General features: G+C 42.8%; 1 protein-coding gene across 2 annotated transcripts in view; it reads left to right on the forward strand.

Annotated features, from left to right (window-relative positions):
- Positions 1-21,916, forward strand: part of LOC141140175 (uncharacterized) — a 323,779-nt gene that overhangs the window by 114,076 nt on the left and 187,787 nt on the right. For both annotated transcript variants that reach the window (XM_073627054.1, XM_073627053.1), the window contains exons 14-17: positions 5,667-5,873; positions 9,053-9,245; positions 14,460-14,590; positions 17,351-17,551. In XM_073627054.1, coding sequence (XP_073483155.1) covers positions 5,667-5,873; positions 9,053-9,245; positions 14,460-14,590; positions 17,351-17,551 — 732 coding nt within the window. The remainder of the gene's footprint in view (positions 1-5,666; positions 5,874-9,052; positions 9,246-14,459; positions 14,591-17,350; positions 17,552-21,916) is intronic.

Genomic DNA, 21,916 nt, shown 5'->3' on the forward strand with positions numbered 1-21,916 from the left:
ATCAAGTCGGCTCTGGAGGAGTGGCGTTACCTTCTGGAGGGTGCTGCACACCCCATCTTGGTGTATACGGATCACAAGAATCTGGAATATTTGAGGACAGCCAAAAGATTGAGACCATGGCAGGCCAGATGGCCACTTTTCTTTTCCCGATTCCAATTCCACATCACCTATAGGTCAGGTTCTAAGAACGTTAAGCAAGATGCGCTCTCTCGCATGTTTAATGATTCAGAAGAGACCCCGCCTCCTGACACGATCCTCACCTCTGGGAACTTTTTGCTCCTTCAAGTGGATCTTATTACCCGGATAAAGCGGGCCTCTGTGGGAATGTCTCCGTACCCTGAAACCAATCTAAATGAAGGTCTGTTCTGGTATAAAGACAAAGTCGTTGTCCCTGAACCCTTAAGGGTGGCTGTAATGGAACTCTGCCATGACCATAAGCTAGCCGGACATTTTGGGGTCTTGAAGACTACGGAATTGGTGCAGCGCACCTTCTGGTGGCCCCAACTGTCTTAGGATTGTAAAGATTATATGGAGTCATGCAACACTTGTGCCCGAAGTAAAAATACCCGGACAAGAGCTTAGGGATTATTAAAACCTTTTCCTGTTCCAGAGAGACCATGGAAAATGATATCGATGGATTTCATCGTGAAACTCCCTCCCTCGGAGGGATTTTCTACCATTTTTGTTGTGATAGATAGGCTATCCAAGATGGCACACTTTCTCCCCATGAAGGGCACACCCTCAGCTATGGACACAGCGAAGATTTTTGTTAAAGAAGTGGTAAGGCTGCATGGGGTCCCGGCAAGTATTGTGTCCGATTGCGGTGTTCAATTTACCTCGAAGTTCTGGAAGGCTCTCTGTGGTTCCTTAGAAACTGAGTTGGCATTTTCATCGGCTTACCATCCCCAGACAAACGGACAAACTGAGAGAACCAATCAAACCTTGGAGCAATCCCTCTGCTGCTTCTCTGCTTTCTCTCAAGACGACTGGGTCTCTTTGCTACCCATTGCAAAATTTGCCTACAACAATTCCTTGCATTCCGCCATAAACCAAACACCACTCTTTGCCAACTATGGTTTCCATCCCTCTTTTTTACCCAGTTCAATACCTGAGTTTCTGAAACCATTAATTTTTTTTTCCACCAATAACAAACTTTTGCAATTAACTATGGCTAAGTCTCAGGAATACAGCAAAAGGATGTATGATAGAAAAAGGCGTGGGGAGCTGATACTAGAACCCAGCAACCAAGTGTGGTTGTCCACTATAAACTTAAAAATGGCCTGTCCCTCAAGGAAATTGGGTCCTAAATTTATGGGTCCCTTCTCGATAAAAAGGAAGATAAATGACGTTACGTATGAACTTGATCTGCCTGATTCTTTAAGGGTGCATCCGGTTTTTCATGTATCCCTATTGAAGCCTACTATTTTGAATCCCTTTACTGGCCGTACTACTGGCCCACCTAAACCTTAATCATAATTGATAACGAAGAGGAATTTGAAGTTGAAGCAATCTTGGATTGCAGGAGGAGGAACAACAGAATTCAGTATCTCATCAAGTGGAAAGGGTATAGACCGGAGGACAACTCCTGGAAACCAGAGAGCAATTTGCATGCCCAGGAACTTTTACAAGCGTTCAAAAATGCCCATGCCCCCAGACTGGCTCAGCTGGGCATCCGGAGGCTGCCTTTAAGGAGGGGGCACTGTCAGAGAGGTTACCTTGTTGGCCGCGGTGCTGGCTGCGCTGGTGCGCGCCGGTGTGCACCAGTGCGTGTTGGCGTGCGCGTTCCTGTGCGTGCCGCTGTGCATGTTCCTATGGGCGCTGGTGTGCTTGCTCCTGTGGGCCCTGGTGTGCGCACTGGCCTTCGGGGGCACGCGTGTGCGCGCTCGTGCGTGCGCCGGTGTGCATCGGCATGCGCGCGTGTGTGGCTATGGTGCCAATCAGCCTATTTAGGTCTGCTCTGCACTCTGCCCGGTGCTGCCTGATCAACAGTTCCATAGTTCCCTTTGCCTGTTCCTGCGTTCCTGTGTTTCCAAGATCTCCTGACGACCCGGCTTGCCCCTGACTTGCTGATTGCTGCCTGTACCTGACCTCGGCTTGTTTGACCCTGCTTCTGCCTGCTCCTATTGTACCGTGTTGCCTGCCTGTTGCCGAACCCTGCCTGTGCCTTGACCAACCCGCTCTGCTCCTGCTCAGCATCTGTTTGCTTGTTCTCCAGTATACCACCTGCTGCTTGAAGATCTTCTTCCCTCCAGTACCTGGATCCCTCACCAGGCTCTCTTACCATTCCTTACTCCTGTGCCTCCTGTTCACTCTACCAGGGGCCGCGAGTAGGATACGTATGGGAGACCACCCTCTGCCCTAACGGACTCACCGGTCTGGTAAGTGAAGTCTGACAAGAGATAACTCGTCTCCTAACACCCTCTCCCAGCGGAGCATGTAAGAATGTTTACCTTGGACTTGGATGGAGTAGTCATTCAATAGTTTGTAAATATCAGATATAATTTCCCTCCATGCTGTGCCTTCTACGATAATATGCTCAAAAGAGGAAGGCACGGAGAATAGCAGATTAGGGGTTATAGATTGGGCATATTGACGGATCTGTAAGTATCCATAGAAAACCTGGCGGGGTAAATCAAACTTATCCTGTAATTTACCAAATGGTAGCAGTTTGGGTCCACTAAGTGACCAAAATGGAATAGATTCCTTGATGCCCAGGGAGAGGACATGGAGTAAATGAGGCTGGTAGGCATCTCAGGGCTGTACAGGAAGGAGGTCATCAAGGACTTTTTATAGGAGAGGGTATGTTGATGGGATAGCGCATGCAAAGCATCCTGAGGTGGGAAAAAGTCCCCATAGTCGACTAGGGGCTACCTCTGCATTCGCATTTCAAAGTAAACTATTAGGGTGTATTGGGGCTAGCCACAACTTCTCGATTTCCTCCATTTTATTAAAAGAACGTTGGGTAAACCAAGAAGCAATTGCTTGAAGTTGGGTCGCTTGATCGTATTTTATAAAATTGGGGAACGCCAAACCACTGTCAGAGCGTGACGTCATGAGCACCGAACGGGGGATCCTATGCGCTTATAGTTCCATACATATTGTAACAAATCTGCCTGCAATTTTTTCAGGTGTGCATAGGGAATTGGTATGGGCAACTTTGAAAGAGATATAAAAGCTTGGGGAGTATCGATATCTTAACGGAGGCTACAGGTCCCAGGAAGGAACCCCCGTACTCAAGATGAGTCTGCTTCCAGTGTCCGGTACCACACGATCCAAGATCCCACTGAGCACCCAGTCATTAGCCAAAACTCAATGCAGGGTGAAAACAGACTGTTTATTCAACCACATGTACAGAGAGGTAATACTTAGGGACAACCCGTCCCTTTGCATTCAGGGCGGGATAAACTGTCCAGTAACAATAGACACACAGGTCAGGTGTATTCAAACTTCTCATCAGTAAACAGTCTTATCAGCAGGGAGGGGCTGCTGGAGATATCCCCCCCCCACATAGACATACATCCCATAATATACTTTTCTCCCAAGGCAGACAGCCACAATAGAACAATGTAATACAACCACACCCCAAACGATCCCTGCAAAGAGTCTTAACAGCATGAGACAACACACAATGTATACATATATACAACATTCCAGTTTGGCTGTACAGCGAGTCTGACTAGCTCAGATCAGACTGGGGTTTTCGGTCACCCTGTGCCCCTAATGGACACAGGGTGATTTACACATAGGAGGGGCGGGGGAGCTGGACACAGATTTTCCAGAGCTCCCCAAGGTAAGCTGGGTTCCACAAGCCACCCACCCAACGTGACTCTCGTCACAGGGAGAACCTAGGTTGGGTTAGGGTGAGGATGATATCGTCTGCAAACAGTGAGATTTTAAATTCCCTCCCTCGGACCGATATGCTCCGAATGTCCGAGCATCTACAGATAGTCACTGCCAGAGGTTCAACACATAATGCAAAAAGTAAGGGGGAAAGCGGGAAGTCCTGCTGGGTGCCGTTTGTAACGGGAAAGGGGGAAGAAAGGGCAAAAGGCTTTTTCACCTGGGATGTTGGATTATTATAGAGATGATGGACCGCTTGTAAGAAAGGCCCCTTAAATCCCGTATGACTTAGGGTAGCAAAAAGGAAAGCCAACCAAGGCGGTCAAAAGCCTTTTCCGCGTCCAGGCTGAGTAGTATGGATGCCATGCCTTCTCAGTTCGCAACATCAAGCAGATCTATAAATATCCTATTATTGTCTCCGGCCTGGCAGAAGGGGACAAAACCTACCTGGTCCTTATGAATCAGAGATGGGAGTATCGTATTCAGGTGGGCAGATAGGAGTTTGGTAAAAAAAAAATAGGTTCAGAGTTTAAAAGAGCTATGGGCCTGTAACTAGAACAGAGGGAAGGATCTTTCTGGCTTTCTGGCTTTGGAATCACGGTGATGAAAGATCTCTGCATATCCGAGGGGATAGGGGTGTCCTGAAGGAAAGCATTAAAAAGTTTACACATACAGAAAACCAGCAAGGGAAGAAAGGTCCTATAGTACTCATAGGGTAAACCATCGTCCTGGAGCCCTATGGGTAGGTAGTGATTTGATGGTAAGTTCAATTTCATCCTCAGTAATAGGGGGCGCAGAAGTTTTGTATTATTGTTATCACTGTGACAAATAAGTAAGGGAAATTTCTCTAATGAATTCTTGGATAGCAGTGTAAACCCATGAGGGGTTCTAATCCTTCTCCACTTTATCCAAAACAAAAACAAAAAAACATTTGCTGGACATATACTTTAAGTTTTTGGTGCAGAGCATGATATAGTTATTTTTACAAACAAATCAAAGGTTGGTGTTTTTCTGCATTAAAATTAAAAAGTAGTCCTGCAGGTTGGTATACAAGTTATATATTTTGTTTTTGTTTGACCTGGTTAATGATGACACTTATTTGTTAAATAGATAATACACAAAGATCACTCAATTATCTGTAATTATGTGGTCTTTGTACGTATTAGATCCCATTTAGAAAATCTCTAAATCTCTGCATAACCAAGAAAACTAAAGCGGAGGTGTTGTCCATATCAATCATATTCTAACTAGCACTTTTCCACTGAAAGTGATAAAATGTTTGCTATGGTCAGCATCCCCATTTTTCCTTTTGTTCTGAGGATATGGCAAGCCATTTGTGGACAGTTATACCATTTAATGCAAATGTCCTCATCTGCATGAATTGGGGTTGTTATTCATACTCTGTGGTCTTTCCACTTGCAAACACTCTCATATTATGCTGAAAGGGGCCTGTTAGCTGCAGCTATTCAGTTTCCCAATAATTCTACTACATTTTATTAGTGACATTCATTGATTGTAGACAAAACATGTGTCCTTAAGCTGTACAGGTGGCAAACACCAACAGCAAAGGCTCAAGTCACAGCAATATACATACTATATAGTAATTCTATACAATAATGCTATGTAGTATGTGAGTTTGGTTCTGCAGTCAACTGAAGCACATGCAGTACCACCTTGTAGTGTATACACATGCCATGTTTCAGTGCTAACATCTGTAGATATTATATTGACTGGGGTATGGTAATATACAATTCTGTGACTGATCATTTTAAAAGCAGAATTTATAAAATTGAACATGACCTTTTTCGTTTCATCCCTGACTTTAGCGCACCTGCCTTGGACATCTAAATTATTTCCGGTCAGTTGAGAGAACACTGACAATTGATAACTCCAGTCTTGTAAGTAATTCCGGAAATCTGGAACGCTGTGCTGGAGAAGAGACAAGTTGGGTAACTGCAGCCCAGGGAGGATTAGGTGTCCCAGGAGGACTTAGATCTCATCAGTATATGCACCAAACCCCAGCTGATTTCAAGGTATTCCTCTCAAAGGCGTATTTCAAGCAATTGCTTTTCCCACTATTTAGCTATCTTTTGTCAGGCTAATCCTTAGATAACAGCAGTTATTTGATATTGAGATAAGAGTATATTTACTGTTGAAGAAACTTAAAATGCATGTAAACCCTAATAATGATCTGTTAAATATACCAATGGATGCATTTTGTGCAAAAATATCTGTTGATCTTGTCAGAAACTTCTGTGCACCTTTAAAGTGGTGTTCCAGCCGAAATTATACTTTTTAAATAAAAATACCCATATAATACACAAGCTTAATGTATTCTAGTAAAGTTAGTCTGTAAACTAAGGTCTGTTTTGTTAGTTTATAGCAGTAGTTTGTTATTTTATAAACTTACAGCAGGCCGTGGCCATCTTAAGTGTGGGAATCTGAAGCCAGACTGTATTTCTTCCTGGATCTCATCCTTGCAAATCTCGCACATGCTCAGTGCAGCACAAGCAATGTAATAGGTTTCAGGTCAGGTTTCCATAGCAACGGCAGTGTAAGAGGAAGTTGCCGCCCCTTCCCAGAAGGCATTGCAAACAGGAAATGATGCGATGAGCCACGGCCAGGGAGGAGGAAGTGAAAAATGAATTCAGCAGATATACAGTAGGTGCTGAGAAAAAAAAATATCCAATTCGTTTACAGTGCACAGTTTAGTGAGGGATGCTGAAGAGTTGTAAAAGTGGGTGGAACTCCACTTTAAGTCAGCCATAGACGGTTCAAATCTCAGCCAGCTTAGCAGGGACTGACTGAGATTTGAACCATGTATGGGCAGGCTGATTGTACCCAAGTCGATCCATCGATCGACTTGGGTACAACCAGCATGTCAGATTTTTCATGCGATTATTGCCAGCAGCTATAGCTGCTACTGCTAGCAATTATCACTGTGTGTTCTCCTGGAACGTGGTTGCAGAAATGAAAAACACCTATGTCCGGCTTTATTGTGTTATCTTAAGGGGTCTAATGAACCATCTAAGTTCTTATATTTGGGCCACAGAATAATTAGTCTCTATGCTGTGGAGAAAAGAATAGGGGGAGGGTTTGAGAAGTTTTGCAAAAAAGTTTTGCAAAAAAAAGTTGTCTTGTGAAAAAAAGTTTTGCACAAGACAACTGAGCATGTCTGAAACCATTTTGTCTACAACAATGCTGTGTGCTGTCAGCCCACAATAAACCTTAGGAGCTGAGTGCATCTTTAAAGAGATAAAACACAGGGAAATGTGCATGTATTGTACATATTTACATCATATATATCCCCCCCCCCGATATATGCCTTAAGCACACATATACATTATATTGTCAAAAGTATTGGGACACCTGCCTTTACACACACATGAACTTTAATGGCAGGAGTTTATTTACTAGGCAAATCCACTGTGCACTACAAGTGCACTTGGAAGTGCAGTCACTGTAGAACCGAGAGGGAAATGCAAAGAAAGTAAAAAAACAGCATTTTTGCTTGCGCATGATTGGATGGTAGAAATCAGCAGAGCTTTCCCTAATTTCTATCAGATTCCCCTCAGATCTACAGTGACTTCACTTCCAAGTGCACTTGCAGTGCACTTGTAGTGTGCAGTGGATTTCCCTTTAGTAAATAAACCCCTTAGTCTGTAGGGTTCAATATCGAAGTGGCCCACCCTTTGCAGCTATAACATCTTCAACTCTTCTGGGAAGGCTGTCCACAAGGTTTAGGAGTGTGTCTATGGGAATATTTGACCATTCTTCCAGAAGCGCATTTGTAAGTTCTGGCACTGATGTTGGACGAGAAGGCCTGGCTCGCAGTCTACGCTCTAATTCATGACCAAAGGTGTTCTATCATGCTGAGGTCAGGACAAGTTCCTCCACTCTAAACTCGCTCATCCATGTCTTTATGGACCTTGCTTTGGGCACTGGTGGGCAGTCATGTTGGAACAGGAAGGGACCATCCCCAAACTATTCCCAAAAAGTTAGGAGCATGAAATTGTCCAAAATGTCTTGGTATGCTGACACCTTAAGAGTTCCATTCACTGGAACTAAGGGGCCAAGTTCAACCCCTGAAAAACTATCCCACACCATAATCCCCTTTCTACCAAAGGATTTGGACCAGTTTACAAAGTAAGGTCTATAAAGATGAACGAGTTTGGGATGCCATTAAAGTTTATGTGCGTGTAAAGGCAGGTGTCCCAATACTTTTGACAATATAGTGTACATTGCGATTTAGCAGTGCATTTTCTTTTGTGATGAGAAAGTTCTAGTGTGAAATTTAGTCCTTTGTCATGTCATGTTTGCACTGTGTGTTTTAGGCCACGACTATAAAAAAAAAAAATTCTGCCACTGACATTTATAGGAATAAGGTCTGATAAACTAGAATATGATGTGATTATGGTAGGAATGTGTATTTATAAAGGATAGAGCAAATTCAGGCAGCAAGTAACAATAGTTGGTAAACTGCTGTTGCTTTACAGACAGAATTACATCTATGCTTGATTGATTAGCCTAATTCAAGTTTTTTACTAAATCTTGCAGCCAAATTCCTGAGGCTTCTTATATATCTTCCTGGGAAGCACTGCAACTTCTTGTTACTTTGCCGTCTCCCTTTCATGTTTCTACGTACATTAACAAATCGGAGTTGGGCTCAAAGAGAGGGCAATGTATGTAGCCAGGGCAACAAGGGCTGTATTATTATAGGCTTATTTCCAGGGCTATTCAAAAGTCTCCATATGGATTTAGCTAGACAACAGCAGTGGCGGCCGGTGGTATATATTTTTTTTTGTGGGGGGGGGGGGGGGGGCGGCAAACAGTGCATGTAGATCAGGGGGCCGGACGCATGCATGGGGGGGGGGGGGGGCAGCGCCCATGCTCCCCCATATGGATGGGCCGCCAGTCATTTGAAGTAGATGAATGCCACTATGACAAGTATTCACCATATTGCCTGTATCCATTAAGCTAGTTCATGTTTTACTGGAGCTTGCCTTTAACCAAGATAAGTGCAATTTTAATGTACACACATCTGACGTGTTATATGATCAGCTGCAAGTCTAAGGAATATCATTAGAGGTGGGGATATCTTTATGTACAACAACAGAAGGTGGGTTGGAGTACTAATTACTAATTTTATACCCCTATCTTGCAATACTCTGTGGTCTTATCTCTTATATGGCATCTGTATCTCCACTAACAGGTACACAGTGTACAGTTCATGGAGTTTTCGGACGTGGAGAATCATAATGACTATTACATAATTAAAGATGGCATCATTCACACTCAGGATCAAAAAGGAGCATTCATAGTGTATGATGTGGCATTTGATGATCTGCAGGAGTTACAACATCAGCTACTGCTTCTAGCAACTCTCTTCATTGAGAAAGAAAGAAGTGAGTTTAGCATAAGTTATGGTCACTCTCATTGTATCTGCTGCGATATTGTATACTTTATGCAGGCTTAAGATTCAGGAAACTATTTTGAAAAGTCTGTTAAAGCAGAACACAGAAACATGTCAGACATTTCCAAACGAATATGTAAAAAAAGGGAAAAAGATATACAGCGCTGTGTAAATTAAAGGTAAAAATAGCAGCCAACACAGCTATAGACCAAAAGCAATATGTGTGAATGTAAAAAGTGTAGCGCTAAAAAACCATGTGAGTAATTTGTTACATATAACCATTTTAAGTGTTGGTAACATTATTACTTTTAAGTGGATGTCTGACAGCGGTCGTGGTAAGCTGTAGATCCATTCCTAGGATTTGTTGTACCTGCCCAGCCAGGCGTACCCTTTGAGCCAGTTGATCAAAAAGCTTTTATGACTTGGGTGGTATAAGCCTCTCCAAGTCATCGACATCTGGTAAGCCTCCCTTTGTTCATTGGTGGTGGCTCTTTCACTATATTGGTTCCTTTGGGTACTGGCGTTTGATGAATGTCCATTCCAGTGTGTTTTTGATCATTCTTCCACCAATGGACCGTGTTACTTATAACATATTTATCAGCTACACTCTGGACTTTACCTTTTAAGATGTTTAGTGTTTGATCACTGGATTTGTCGTTTTGCACTGTATTTACACTTACCCTTTTTTCACTGTGGTATTCTATTCACGTTTTTTATATTTTTTTTAAAAAACGTAATATTGTGGTTATATATTACACATTTTCCTTATGTACATGTTTCAGATATAGTACAGGGGGTCCCCGGGTTACAAACAAGTTAGGGACTGTAGGTTTGTTCTTAAGTTGAATCTGTTTGTAAGTCGGAAAAGGTACATTTTTTAAGTGTAGCTCCAGTCAAAAAAACTATTTTTAAGCTTTTTGGAAAGCATAGGGAAGGGTTAACACCCCTGTAACATTTGTTTTGCTGTGTGTGCCCCTGTTCAGAAGATTTCACTGCACTTTCTGTCCCAATGACAATTGGATTTTGAAAATTTTGGGTTGTTGTGGAAACAAGCCTTGGTGATAAAGCATCAGTGGAGGTACCTTTTCCCCAAAATAGCTCTTACAGGAGAGAATTTCCCTTCCTAGGGGTAGATTTCCTCTCACTTCCTGTTGTCTCCCTCCGTTTGTAAGTAGGAGTCGTTTGTAAGTCGGATGTTTGTAACTAGGGGACCCCCTGTATACATTTGTATTTCTGGCATATTGAAATACCTATTGCACTATTGATATTTGATGTTACAAATACAATATTTATGTACATATCACAGATATAGTGAAAAGTTTGGAGTTGGTGGTGTGTGTGTCTATTAATTAAATAAGACACCTCATCCCAATAAGTAGCTGAAAAGGTGGATGAAATGATAGGATTATTACGGTGCCCAGGGATTTTTTACGAGAGACAATTAGTTAAAATTGAATTGATTTTATTACAAAAATTATTTTTTAAAAAACACAAGTAAATGCATTTCATTTACAGTGCAGGTACATATAAGAGCATATACATATATGTTACAACCAGGTGAAGAAATAGAGTAAGTCCCTACTAGTTTCGCCAAAACATTGGCTTCTTCAGGGGATAGAGTGGGTTGTATTTCTACAAAAAAAGAATTAAAATTAATAATCAAATGTACAATGAATACATATACTGAAAGCAATATCATGCGAAACACCAGCAGAAGTGCATGGAAACTACACAGTGGTGCCCAATCAATAAGTCCCAGCCAAGATGAAAAGTGGTATCAACTGTGAATCGCACATACCTGCCCAGGGGACCACCGGGGGGCCGCACGGGGGACCTCCAAAGTGGGGGCCAGCTCCCCGCTACCTTAATGTGGCTCCAGGGGGCTTAGTAAGAAGTCCTAGAGGATAACTGTAAAATTATATAATTAAATACGGCTCTATAGCTCAGTTTATAACAGTAAGGGGAAAAAAGGACAAAAAAAGTCCTCAAAAAACTCACCAGCAGCAAAATATATAAGTAATAAGATAAAACCGAGACGCTAGAGGGATCGATGAGGGTAAGTCAATCACTGCTAAATCTGAAGATTAGGAAAACTAAATAAAAGAAAAAAGAAAATATATGTAAGGGTCGCCAGCAGCAGCAAGGGTGAAGAAACAACAAAGGAGTGTTAGATCATCTAAAGCAGACTCATTAAAAGATCCTACCTGTCAAATCAGCAGAGTAGACTAAACTGCAGATAGGGAAATCAGGTGCTGCACAGTGGAGCATTGGTTCTAATAGAAATGTGTAATACACCACATCTACGGTGGTGTATGGACCAAGAAAGTGCAGCCAAAATACCTAGATAAGGCCTATTACACAGGCGCACGGGTCGTTTTTTGTCCGCTCCTAATTGGCTGAAGAGCTTTAGCCAATTAGGTGGGGGGCTTTAAATATGTGTAGTAACTGTCCGTGTTTGCGGACATACCGGGACGCTGCTTCGATCGCATCGAACCCCAAGGCATAATTGCCACATGACTCTTTATACACAGGGACTAGATATCATGGTACTAAGTTACTCTATCATCTTGCCTCATCTAGGTATTTTGGCTGCACTTTCTTGGTCCATACACCACCGTAGATGTGGTGTATTACACATTTCTATTAGAAACAATGCTCCACTGTGCAGCAACTGATTTCCCTATCTGCAGTTTAGTCTACTCTGCTGATTTGACAGGTAGGATCTTTTAATGAGTCTGCTTTAGATGATCTAACACTCCTTTGTTGTTTCTTCACCCTTGCTGCTGCTGGCGACCCTTACATATATTTTCTTTTTTCTTTTATTTCGTTTTCCTAATCTTCAGATTTAGCAGTGATTGACTTACCCTCAGCGATCCCTCTAGCGTCCCGGTTTTATCTTATTACTTATATATTTTGATGCTGGTGAGTTTTTTGAGGACCTTTTTTGTCCTTTTTTCCCCTTACTGTTATAAACTGAGCTATAGAGCCATATTTAATTATATAATTTTACAGTTATCCTCTAGGACTTCTTACTAAGCCCCCTGGAGCCACATTAAGGTAGCGGGGAGCTGGCCCCCACTTTGGAGGTCCTCCGTGCGGCCCCCCGGTGGTCCCCTGGGCAGGTATGTGCGATTCACAGTTGATACCACTTTTCATCTTGGCTGGGACTTATTGATTGGGCACCACTGTGTAGTTTCCATGCACTTCTGCTGGTGTTTCGCATGATATTGCTTTCAGTATATGTATTCATTGTACATTTGATTATTAATTTTAATTCTTTTTTTGTAGAATTACAACCCACTCTATCCCCTGAAGAAGCCAAGGTTTTGGCGAAACTAGTAGGGACTTACTCTATTTCTTCACCTGGTTGTAACATATATGCATATGCTCTTATATGTACCTGCACTGTAAATGAAATGCATTTAACTTGTGTTTTTTTTTAAATAATTTTTGTAATAAAATCAATTCAATTTTAACTAATTGTCTCTCGTAAAAAATCCCTGGGCACCGTAATAATCCTATCATTTCATCCACCTTTTCATCTCAGATATAGTATATATTTGTATTTCTAGCTTTTTGAGATAATGTTTGCACTTGATGTTACCAACACTTTAAATGGTTATATGTAACAAATTACTCACATGGTTTTTTAGCGCTACACTTTTTACATTCATTTCCAAACAAATAGACCTAGGGGTGGGTTTACTAAAGGCAAATAGTCACCACATCACATTCACCAAACTCTGGGGCAAACTCCCGTGCAAAATGAAAAGCCTATTTGTGTAACTCTGGGGTAGATTTACTAATGGAAAATAGTCTGTTCACTTTTCATGGGAATTTACCCCAGAGCTTAGTGAATGAGGTGAAACTCTGATAAGTTCCATTATCCAATAATGTACAGGTAAAAATGCTGTTTTTTTCCTTGCGTATGATTGGGTAATCTTTGCAAAGTGAAACTTCACCACATTCACTAAGCTCCGGGGTGAATTCCCTTGCAACGTGAACAGCCTATTTGCCTTTAGTAAATGAACCTTTGTATGTAATGGGTACCAACAACATTAAAACATTAAATATTAACCTGTGTCCTTCTAAAAGATTACTATAATCACTAATATAGCGCATGACTTTGTTTCAGTATGATAGTGATGCCTGAACAACATCTATTATCTGTTCAGAAAATTGTGTAAAGTTTTGGTAAACCATTACCCTAATAGAGTAGGTCTCCCTGTCCTGTTGTGGCACATAGAAGTTAAATGATCTGGTTTGCTCTTGTTGATTGATATTGCTTCAAAGGTTTGGGTGGTAGAATTAAACGTGTGTGGTCATAATGTCATTTTATATATATATATATATATATATATATATATATATATATCTTATTCTAAAAGAAAAAAAATAGACAATTTTTCCACAGAAAGCATACCTGTCAGAAGAGAAATATGAGTAATATTACTGTTGATTTGCATTTCATTTGGGTTGGTTCTATTATCTTTATTCTGACCTGGAACAAAGATGCAGTCAGCGAAGTCAGGACTACTGACTAGTGTAAAAAGGACTAGTATAGCAAGCCCAAGAGGTTGCATCTTTAAACCAAGATGGCAGTGGCAAGTCAATACTTCAGTATTGAAAGATTTCCCTCAGACTAGAACTTCAACCAAAACTTTTTCTTTTATTTGTTTTAAGGTAAAATGTGGAAGGGTTAGAATATTTGTTGGATTGTCTTTGTTCTCAGTGGGGGACTGTGGGGAGATTTTCCTCCCTATCCTGGCGACCACCAGCGCATTGCTGTGAGCTGGTGGCACGTCGACAATAGTTCACAAAATAGTAAATTAACTACCATTTGTGTGCCACTATAAATAGTGTGTGCCTGTGGAAGTATGCTTTATGCTTTATTCTGATGCAGTGTGCTGGAGTTTATGATTCTGTAAACACAAATTCATCTTGATGCTATAGTACAATAAAGAAGAAGTGCATGTAAACATATCAAAACTGCGGTGAACACAATGATTTGCTTTGTTTCCTATACTAGTTAGGTGATTTTTGATAACTATTCCATCATATGCCATTACTAGTAAACGGTTTTACTTGGCCAATAAGTTACATGTAAATAAAATAAGCGTTGGTTGTTGCTCAAGAACCATTTGATTTCTTCAGCATGTCATCCTCTAAAGAACTCTCAGTTTTGTCTTTGTTTTTGTTTCTTAAGATTTCAAAGCAAGTAAAAGAGAAGTTGGTGATGTGAATCTCGCTGACTGGGCTCACATTAATGTGGATCGCTTTGCCCTGCTACTTAACCTGTGGACTTGGGAATGCGCTCTGCTAGAAAACAAGCAGCAGGTAGACAGCTTGTTGTTGCTTGTCATTTGGTCAGATCCGACTCGACCCTGAGCTCATGCAGCTTCATGGTCGTTGTATTTGTCATACTGTCAATCTACCTTATCCTCTGTTGTCACCTTCTTTTTTTACTCTTTATATTTTCCCCATATCACAATATCTTTCTTTCACTGAGCCCAGCCTTTGCAGTACATGGCCAAAATATTTTATCCTTAGATGTAGTGCCATCGTTTCTGTTGTGCATTCATTTACAACCTTTGGTAAGAGGGTTTTAAAGTGTATTGACCAAATTACACATAGGAGTGGAAATATTAGGGTGCACATAAACATAGGATCAACAGTTAATAACCCAATGTTAGCAAAAAAGAGAAAACCCATATTCTGAGTCACTCGTATACAGCATGAATGATAGATGCAGATACATTCTCTGAGAGTTCAATTCCTTTATGCTCTTGCTTCAACGTGTTTTGCCAAATTCGGCTTTATCAGGAAGTATTTGAGTGCCAGGGATGTAACCACCACACTCGGGGACTACCCCTACAAGCTCAAGGCTAGTACAGCGATGGAAGAGCGGATATGGATGAATTGAAGGAGGATGGAAAATCACCCACAGGTCACAATTAGCGGCTCGCCAACCGATGCAGAGGAGGCACAAGGACTCAGGGATACAGTATGTAGCGCTGGTAGATTTTTCAATCTACTGCTTATAGGTAAGTTTAGTAGGTTACCTGTTCATACATAGTCAGATTTAGCCTCTGTTCCAGTTTGGCTGTGTTGCATGTAGTTTCACACTGTACCTGTGGGTGTCGTTGTCGCCATGGGCCGGTGTTGGAAAGGTAACACGTTAAAGTGTATAAGTGCTCCTCTGCCCCGGAGATAACTCTGTGGAGGTGGTCCTCCGAGTTGCATTCTGGGAGAGGGTATTTATGGGACAGACGCCATGTTTTAGGGTTCTCTTTCGTTCCACCTGCTGGCCCTCCTGGCCGACAGGTATGTGTTAAGAGTACTACCTCGTGGTCCTCCGACCGGGAGGACCACGTTACTGCAGCGTGTGGGTGGGCCCAGAAGCCTGTCTGGGGCCTACCACAGCGGCAAAGAAATGGTCCTGTGCTGTCTGTCCTACGGGAAGAAGCTGGACAACTGAGAAGATCCCAGGGGAGGACCCGTCATGGAAGGATCATGCAGAGTGCTGGTCTGGAGAGGGGCCTGGTGACTCAGTTGGAGGACGCATCCTAAAGTTAACCTACTGCATAGTACTGCCTGGTCAGCTTAAAGGTTCTAGTGCTGTGTTTGCTGTTCATCATAAACCATTACATCCTGTGGCAGAGGATCGTACGGGTTTCCATTACATTCAAGTCTTTTGGCAGAGACTTTTGTTCGTGCTGCGTATCGGTTGCTAGGTTAGTGAGAGAAACCTATCCAAGCGGGCAAAGATTCAACTCTAAAAGGAGAGTACATTCATCTACAAGATTCCAATTCCTAATACTACACTAAGAAAAGGTATTTGAACTTCCCTGCAACTCTTCTTCTACCTCTTTCCTGCTACTTCCTTCAGTTACTCTTTATTAAAACCTTGGAAAAGATACTCAAGTGTCCAGTGCCTACATTGTCTGGTATTAAGCTAAACGGGACCCTAGACCCAGTTCTGGTGAAATTGAGGTAACAAAAGTGACAGTAACAGCCCGCTTTAAACCAGCAGCTCCACCGTGAGTTATTGCTACAAGTATTTAAAAAATAATGTATAAAAATGTCCACTAGGGGGAGTAAGTATGGTGCAAGTTCAGCTGGGACACCCAAATGTCTTATATAGCTAGCTGAGATCTAAAATCACTGTACTTGCCACCTGCTTCCACGCCAGGTATTCCTTCTGGACTCCGACATGTTCACCAGCATGACTGCTATGCTTAAGAGGGAAAGGATGCGATAAGGAAAGAATGTAAATAATGAAAGGATTTATAGGTCCCTTAATGCAGGTAGATTTAAGTGCAGAGAGCAGAGCCCTACCCTAAGAATCCCCTTTAACTAACCCTCCCTGTAACTTTAACACCAACCTATACTGTAATCCTCAAATTTACCCTCCCAATAACACAGACTCTCAAAGTAACCCTCCCTATAGCCCTCTGTAATCACCACACTATTTCTCATGTAATCCTCACACTAACCCCCCCTAATTTTCTCACAGTGCCTTCTTCCATTTATTTCTCATACTAACTCTCTCTGTAACCCAAGCACTAACCTCTAAACCTTACACTAATACTCCCTAATGTAAATATAAGCTTTTTTTGCATACTCCCATCTCCTGTGCTGGGATCCTTTGCACAAAAGGGCTGCCCTTCCTGTGTTGAAACAAACTAGGGTTGGGGTCCTGGTGCTTTAATATAATGTTTTGGAACATATACAGTACATATTACATATACAGTACAAGAAAAAAAATCTATTTGGTCTTGCATTTAGCTAAAGTTTTTTTTTAGGAGCACAGGGGATGGGGTGGGCAACAAACATCTGTCACTACAGCATTATTATATGCCTGCTTTAGTGCTTTGATTGTTGCATACTGCCGTTGTCATAAAGCACAAAAATAAATGTTGGCAGTTGTTTGTAGAATTTCCTAGATAAGTGTTCAAATGAAGCTCTATTGTACAGCTTGGTGCTTACCATAGTTTCTGCATTAAGTGTTCATATTTTATCTCTGTATTCCACATACTGTACAATCAACAGAGCAACATTTCTAATGTCTAACATGTATGTCTTCTTTTTAACAAGCTGGTAGATTGTTACTATGAAGCTTACCAGCATGTATGTGATCCAGAAGAAAAAACTGCCTTGGCACAAGTGATCACTGACATCATGTTTCGGCGCCCACGGTTTGACATTGGCTCCAAATACTTCCTGGAAGCCTACCGGGATGAATGCCAGTGCCTGAGGCTTCACTTGCAACTTGTCAGAAATGTATTAAATAACCAGGTAAGCAAACACATCGCAGCTTAAAACTTTGCAACATTTATGGAAAAACACAGTATTAATTCCACAAGAAGTAACAAAAAATTATATAAAGACATTTGTTTATTTCAAACAGCAATATATATAGCGAGCGCTCCACCTACAACAGCAGCTAGCACTCACGGTGACTATACAACGGCAGTCGCGCTGTAAGTCGTGCTGCCTCAGTGTGAACCGACCCTTATGCCGCGTACACGTGGTCAGACTTTCCGGCATACTTGGTCCGGCGGACCAGAGTGTGCTGGACAATCCGCCCGTGTGTAGGCTCCGGCGGACTTTTTCCCAAAAGCCTGCCGGACCTAGATTTGAAACATGTTTTAAATCTTTCCGTTGGACTCAGTTTCGGGCGGAAAGTCCGCTCGTCTGTGTGCTGGTTCCGACGGAAAGCCCGCTCGTGTGTATGCTGGTCCAACGGACCAGATACGACGCGAGGGCAGGGTACTGCATTTCACGCTCGCTGCAATAGGAAAAACAAATGTTCCTATTGCGGCGAGCGCGGGTCATACCAGGCCCTTAGGTCTGGTATGGATTATAAAGTGAACCCCCCCTACGCCGAAAAAACGGCGTGGGGTCCCCCCTAAATTCCATACCAGACCCCAATCCGAGCACGCAGCCTGGCCGGTCAGGAAAGGGGGTGGGGACGAGCGAGCGCCCCCCCTCCTGAACCGTACCAGGCCGCATGCCCTCAACATGGGGGGTGGGTGCTTTGGGGGAGGGGGGCGCCCTGCGGGGCCCCCCCACCCCAAAGCACCTTGTCCCCATGTTGATGAGGACAAGGGCCTCTTCCCGACAACCCTGGCCGTTGGTTGTCGGGGTCTGTGGGCGGGAGGCTTATCGGAATCCGGGAGCCCCCTATAAGAGTGCCCCCAGATCCCGGCCCCCCCACCCTATGTGAATGAGTATGGGGTACATGGTACCCCTACCCATTCACCTAGGGAAAAAGTGTAAATAATAAAACACTACACAGGTTTTTAAAATATTTTATTAAACATCTCCGGGGGGGGGGGGATCTTCCTCCGGCTTCGGGGGTCTTCTTCCGGCTTTCGGGGGTCCCTCCGGTTTATCTTCTCCCGGCGTCTGGTTGGTTCTTCTCCGCTCTCTTCTCCCGGTGTTCCAGTTCTTCGGCCGGCTCCTCCGCTGTCTTCAGGTAGCTCTCTTGCCAGCAGAGGTCCGGACTTCTGGGCTTCTTGTCTTCTGGGCTTCTTGTCTGTCCGTTTTAAAGTCCAGCGCACCTGGCGGACAAAGTCCGTCAGAAAGTGTGCCGGACCAAGTAGGCCAGAAAGTCCGACCGTGTGTACGCGGCATTAGAGTTAGGTTAGGGTTAGTTTTGTTTATTTATTTTTTTGTTAGGATTAGGGTGTTATTACTACTACTACTACTACTACTACTACTACTTCTACTAATACTAAGAATAATAATAATAAACTAATACAAATGTAAAATAAATACACAAATAAGTAAAAATATTCATAAATAAATAAATTCAATATATGAATTCCAAGTAATAATAAAGAAATAATTACCCCTAACCTTAAAGGGGTTGTAAAGGTTCATTTTTAATTTTTTTAAAATAACAAACATGTCATACTTACCTCCACTGTGCAGCTTGTTTTGCACAGAGTGGCCCCGATCCTCTTCTTCTGGGGTCCCTCGGGGGCTCTCGCGGCTCCTCCCCGCATCAGATAACCCCCTAGGAGAAGCGCTCTCTCCCGGGGGGGCTTCCTTGCGGGCGTGCTACCGTCTCATACACTCTGCGTCTATAGACACAGAGTGTATGTCTCGGTCCCGCCCCCTCCAGTGGCCGCGTCATTGGATTTGATTGACAGCAGCGGGAGCCAATGGCTGCGCTGCTATCAATCTATCCAATCAACGCCAAGCAGGTAAACGGGCTTAGGTAAGTAAAACGGGGGGGCTGGGGGGCCCGTCATTGCCAGGTGTTTTTTCACCTTAATGCATAGGATGCATTAAGGTGAAAAAACACGAACCTTTCCAACCCTAACCCTAAAAAATAATTAATAACTAAACACCCTAACACAAAATAAATAAATAAATAAATAATAATAATAATAATTTTTTTTTTTTTTTGTTCGGGTATGGGTGTTTATTTATTATTATTATACTTATTAATAATAATAATTAATATAATATTTTTACGGTTAGGGGTTACCGTATTTATCGGCGTATAACACACACTTTTTTCCCCTTAAAATCAGGGGAAAATCGTGGGTGCGTGTTATACTCCAATCCCCGCCGATCTCCACTGATTGTGAGCGGAGCGGAGTGAGCGCCGCCGACATACACAAAGCTGAGTGTACTCGGCTCCTCTCGCAGTCCCGCCCAGTCCCGCCCCTATGATGGACATAACCCAGGTCCAATGGCGGGACTGGGCATGACTGTGAGCGGAGCGGAGCGAGCACCGCCGACATACACAAAGCCGAGTGTACTCGGCTAGTCTCGGCTCCGCTCACAGTCACGCCCAGTCCCGCCATTGGACCTGTGTTATGTCCATCATAGGGGCGGGACTGCGAGAGGAGCCGAGACTAGCCGAGTACACTCGGCTTTGTGTATGTCGGCGGTGCTCGCTCCGCTCAGCGGAGATTGGCGCCAATTTTAAATTCCTGCAATGAGGCTGCAAAGAGACACTGGGCTGCAAAGATACTGGGCAAGGCTGCAGATGGACACTGGGCAAGGCTGCATTGATGGGCATTTAAATGTAAGTTTTTTTCCTTAAACTTCCCTCCTAAAAGTTTTTTTCCTTAAAATTGCCTCCTAAACTTGGGGTGTGTGTTATACGCCAATAAATATGGTAATTAAATGTATTTATGTATTATTACATATTATTAATTTATTTTATTTATGATGATTTTTAGTTATTTGTGTAACTTATTTGACATTTATTTGTTCATATGTTATTACTACCGTATATACTCGAGTATAAGTCGTTCCGAGTGTAAGTCGAGGCCCTAATTTACCACAAAAAAATGGGAAAAACTTAGTGACCCGAGTATAAGACGAGGGTGAGAAATGCACAGCTACTGTAAGTGGAAAAGAGGGTCAACAATGCCCATTTGCAGCCTCACTGTGCCCATTTGCAGCCATAGGTCCCCCGAACTTCAAACTCGGTAGTTAAGGGTTGCTAGATGCCCCTAGCTGCAGCCAAAATTTGGGGTCTCTGAACCCAAAGGGTCCCGAAATGACATTGCTGCAGATGGACACAGTTGACCAACTTCGGGGCCCCGTATCTTGGGGCCACTTAGTTTTAGGAACCCCAAATTTGGTGTGCAAACCCAGTGGAACTAGCATCATAAAATATCCAAAGCTGGGGTTTCTAGCACCAAGTGTCCCCAAAATACAGGGCCCCAAAAAACGGTTCAGAAAATGTCAAGCATTTTTCTGCAGCAGAGAATGACATTTTCCGAACCGGGTTTGGGGCCCAGTATCTCGGGGCCACTTGGTCCTAGGAACCCCAGCTATGTTGTGGTACCAGTTCCACTGGGTTTGCACACCAAATTTGGGGTTCCTAGCACAAAGTGGCCCTGAGATACGGGCCCCAAATTCGGTTCGGAAAATGAAATTTTTTGCTGCAGAAAAGTGCTTGACTCGAGTATAAGTCCAGGGGGGCACTTTCAGCACAAAAAAATGTGCTGAAAAACTCGACTTATACTCGAGTATATACGGTACTTAGTTTTTATGCATTTTTTCATTTGAGCAAATAATCACACAAAAACGTGCGACAAAACCTGCAAATGTGCACAAAAACTTGCTTCCATTCATTCCTATGAGAAAAAAAAAGGGCAGAAAATACAAAAAAAAAAAAAATCTGACCGATCCAAGTTATAAAAAAAGATCCAGAACTTTTTTGATTTTTTTCTTCTCCATCGTTTTTTGGAGCTTCAAGCTGTGAATGGGGCCTGACTTGCTGCAGCTTCTAATGCACATTATGAGAAGCTCACATTGTGCAGTGAAATCAGAGTAAGCCATTTCAGTCCAGGAGAGGAGCCGGTACAACTGTGCAAGACTGGAGGGAAGACCGGAGGTCAGATTTAGGTGGTTAAAAAGCATCTAAGACCAACATTTTTTCTAGTTGTGGCTGGAGTGTGTGCAGGTTGGGTATTGCTGAGTCCCCAGTTAGGGGATTCACCTGTTCTGTTTATCCTGGTGACCATCCGCTCAGAAAGTGATGGAAATCCAAAATGTAACAGTTGCCACCGAAACAGGACCAGAGGGGAAATCCTACAATGGGGACATGTTTTGGTGACAACTGTCAAATTTCCTTACTTTGAAAAGATTTCCTCTCACTTCCTGTTGTGTCTCTGAGACAGTAAGTGA

Source organism: Aquarana catesbeiana, linkage group LG04 (assembly GCF_042186555.1).
Source record: "Aquarana catesbeiana isolate 2022-GZ linkage group LG04, ASM4218655v1, whole genome shotgun sequence".
In the NCBI taxonomy this organism is placed as follows: domain Eukaryota; kingdom Metazoa; phylum Chordata; class Amphibia; order Anura; family Ranidae; genus Aquarana; species Aquarana catesbeiana.